Raw genomic sequence first — 1735 nt, 5'->3', positions numbered from 1 at the left:
AAGAGTGTGGGGTAGGGTCAGAAATTCTCATAGTGATGTGCAAAGTAAGTCTGGTCCTTCTTGTTCATCTGCCGACAAGCCTGTTCCACGCTCTTCGTCATCCCGGGAGGGCCACAGCTGAACACCCCGATCTTCTGCACCTGGGGAAGGAAGGAGCTAAAGGGATCAGACCCAGCAGCACCAGCTCTCCCCACAGCCCAGAGCCCCTTGGCCCCTTGCACTCTGACAGCTTTGGGCATGGATGATGGCTGAGCAGTCTGCCCTGCCTCCAGAGACTGCTGGAGAGGCTGTCCCTTCTCCATGGAGCTGCCAGGGCCATGGAGGAAGGATGGGAGGCCCCAGCTCTGGGCAGTGGATGCAGTTGGGGTCCTGCCATAGCAGGGTGGGGTTTGGCTGGTATGGGGCACTGCTGACTCTTGCAGCTCAGCCTGGCTCCAGAGGGAAAGCAGGATTCATGCCCCTTCTGCCCTTGGTGCAGATGCTACTGAGGTCTCTAAGACTTCATGGACAGCCTGAGACCTCCACACTAACCTCGGGGTGCCCCTCCTGCAGCGAGTTGAAGAAGGGTACGAAGGGAGGGCGCCCAAAGTGGGTGATGGAGCGCAGCCCCGTGAACAGGCTCTTGTTCAGCACCTTCTGGAAGTGCCGCTCGCAGATGTACTGGAAGAGAGATCAGTGCACATCAGATGGGCCTGGCATGGCCCAGCATGGCACAGCAGCCTGCCCAGTGGGTGGCCAGGCTCACCAGCATGGTGGTGCGCAGATCAAACTTCTCAGCCAGCTGTGTGATGTAGATATGCACAGAGACCAAGTCGTTCTTGTCCAGCTCTTCCACCTCCCGGATGATGTCCGTCAGCCACTCAAACTGCCTCTGCGTGCGCGTCACCCAGATGAAATAAACCTGTGGGACGTGGACATGAGGCTTAGTGTGGGGCCAGCACCCTTATACACATCCATGGGCTCCATGAAGGTTTCTACACCCAAAGAGGCCAGCAGCAGCAGGAGGCACCTCGGGAGGGCTTGTCTTTCAGATGCTTCCTCTTACCTTCTTACACAGCAGCTTGGAGTTTATAGATGACTTGAAGACCAGGTCCTTGAGGATGGATGCGAAGGGTGTCACCCCGATGCCTCCTCCCACCAGCACTGACACCTCAAACTTGTGCCACTCCTGGTGGCCCTCCCCAAAGGGCCCATCCAAGTAGAGCTGGAAAGGAGTCAGCCATTAGCAGAGCATCTCCCACCTCCACTTGCCCAGGTCTTGGCTGCCCTCAGGGCTGGAAGAAGTGCCTCAGGCTTGGCACAACCCATTGCCAAGGTGCTCTTGAGCTTGGATGTCCCTGTGGGTGGGACTCACCTTGGGCAGCTTGCCCATGAGGGCCACGTTCTCCGGGGAGTAGAGCTCACGCAGGCGGGTGGTCCAGGGCCCCACGGCGCGGATGTGCAGGCTGAGCGTGTCGTCGTGCGGCGCCGAGGTCAGGGTGAAGGGGTGGTACTCCGTGGTGCCCAGGGCCACGCAGGCGATGCGCACCCACTGCCCCGACTTGTAGTCAAAGTCGTTCGGCCGCTGGAACTGCAGGTGGGTGACACCTGCAGGGAGACAGGAGTGGGGGTTCTGTTGAGGTGGAGGCATTGAGGGGTGGAGGTTTCTGCATGGCTGCAGCCCCTGATGATCTTGTGAAGAGCCTGGTGCCATGTGGCCAGGGATGTCGTGGTACCTGAGGGAAGGAGCTCAGCT

The 1735-nt window shown here is 59.4% G+C and overlaps 1 protein-coding gene across 1 annotated transcript in view; it reads right to left on the bottom strand.

The window, feature by feature from the left end:
• Window positions 1-17: 17 nt before the first annotated feature.
• Window positions 18-1735, bottom strand: part of LOC103803619 (dual oxidase 2-like) — a 15778-nt gene continuing 14060 nt past the window's right edge. Inside the window, exons 28-33 of the mRNA XM_009076188.1 lie at window positions 1716-1728; window positions 1355-1587; window positions 1046-1204; window positions 746-901; window positions 532-660; window positions 18-140 (exon numbers count right to left, since the gene is read on the bottom strand). Of these exons, the coding sequence (XP_009074436.1) occupies window positions 18-140; window positions 532-660; window positions 746-901; window positions 1046-1204; window positions 1355-1587; window positions 1716-1728 (813 nt within the window). The remainder of the gene's footprint in view (window positions 141-531; window positions 661-745; window positions 902-1045; window positions 1205-1354; window positions 1588-1715; window positions 1729-1735) is intronic.

This window comes from Acanthisitta chloris, unplaced genomic scaffold (assembly GCF_000695815.1).
Source record: "Acanthisitta chloris isolate BGI_N310 unplaced genomic scaffold, ASM69581v1 scaffold12796, whole genome shotgun sequence".
Lineage (NCBI taxonomy): Eukaryota > Metazoa > Chordata > Aves > Passeriformes > Acanthisittidae > Acanthisitta > Acanthisitta chloris.
The sequence above is the reverse complement of the archived record's forward strand: the minus strand, read 5'-3'. Positions and strand labels throughout refer to the sequence as shown.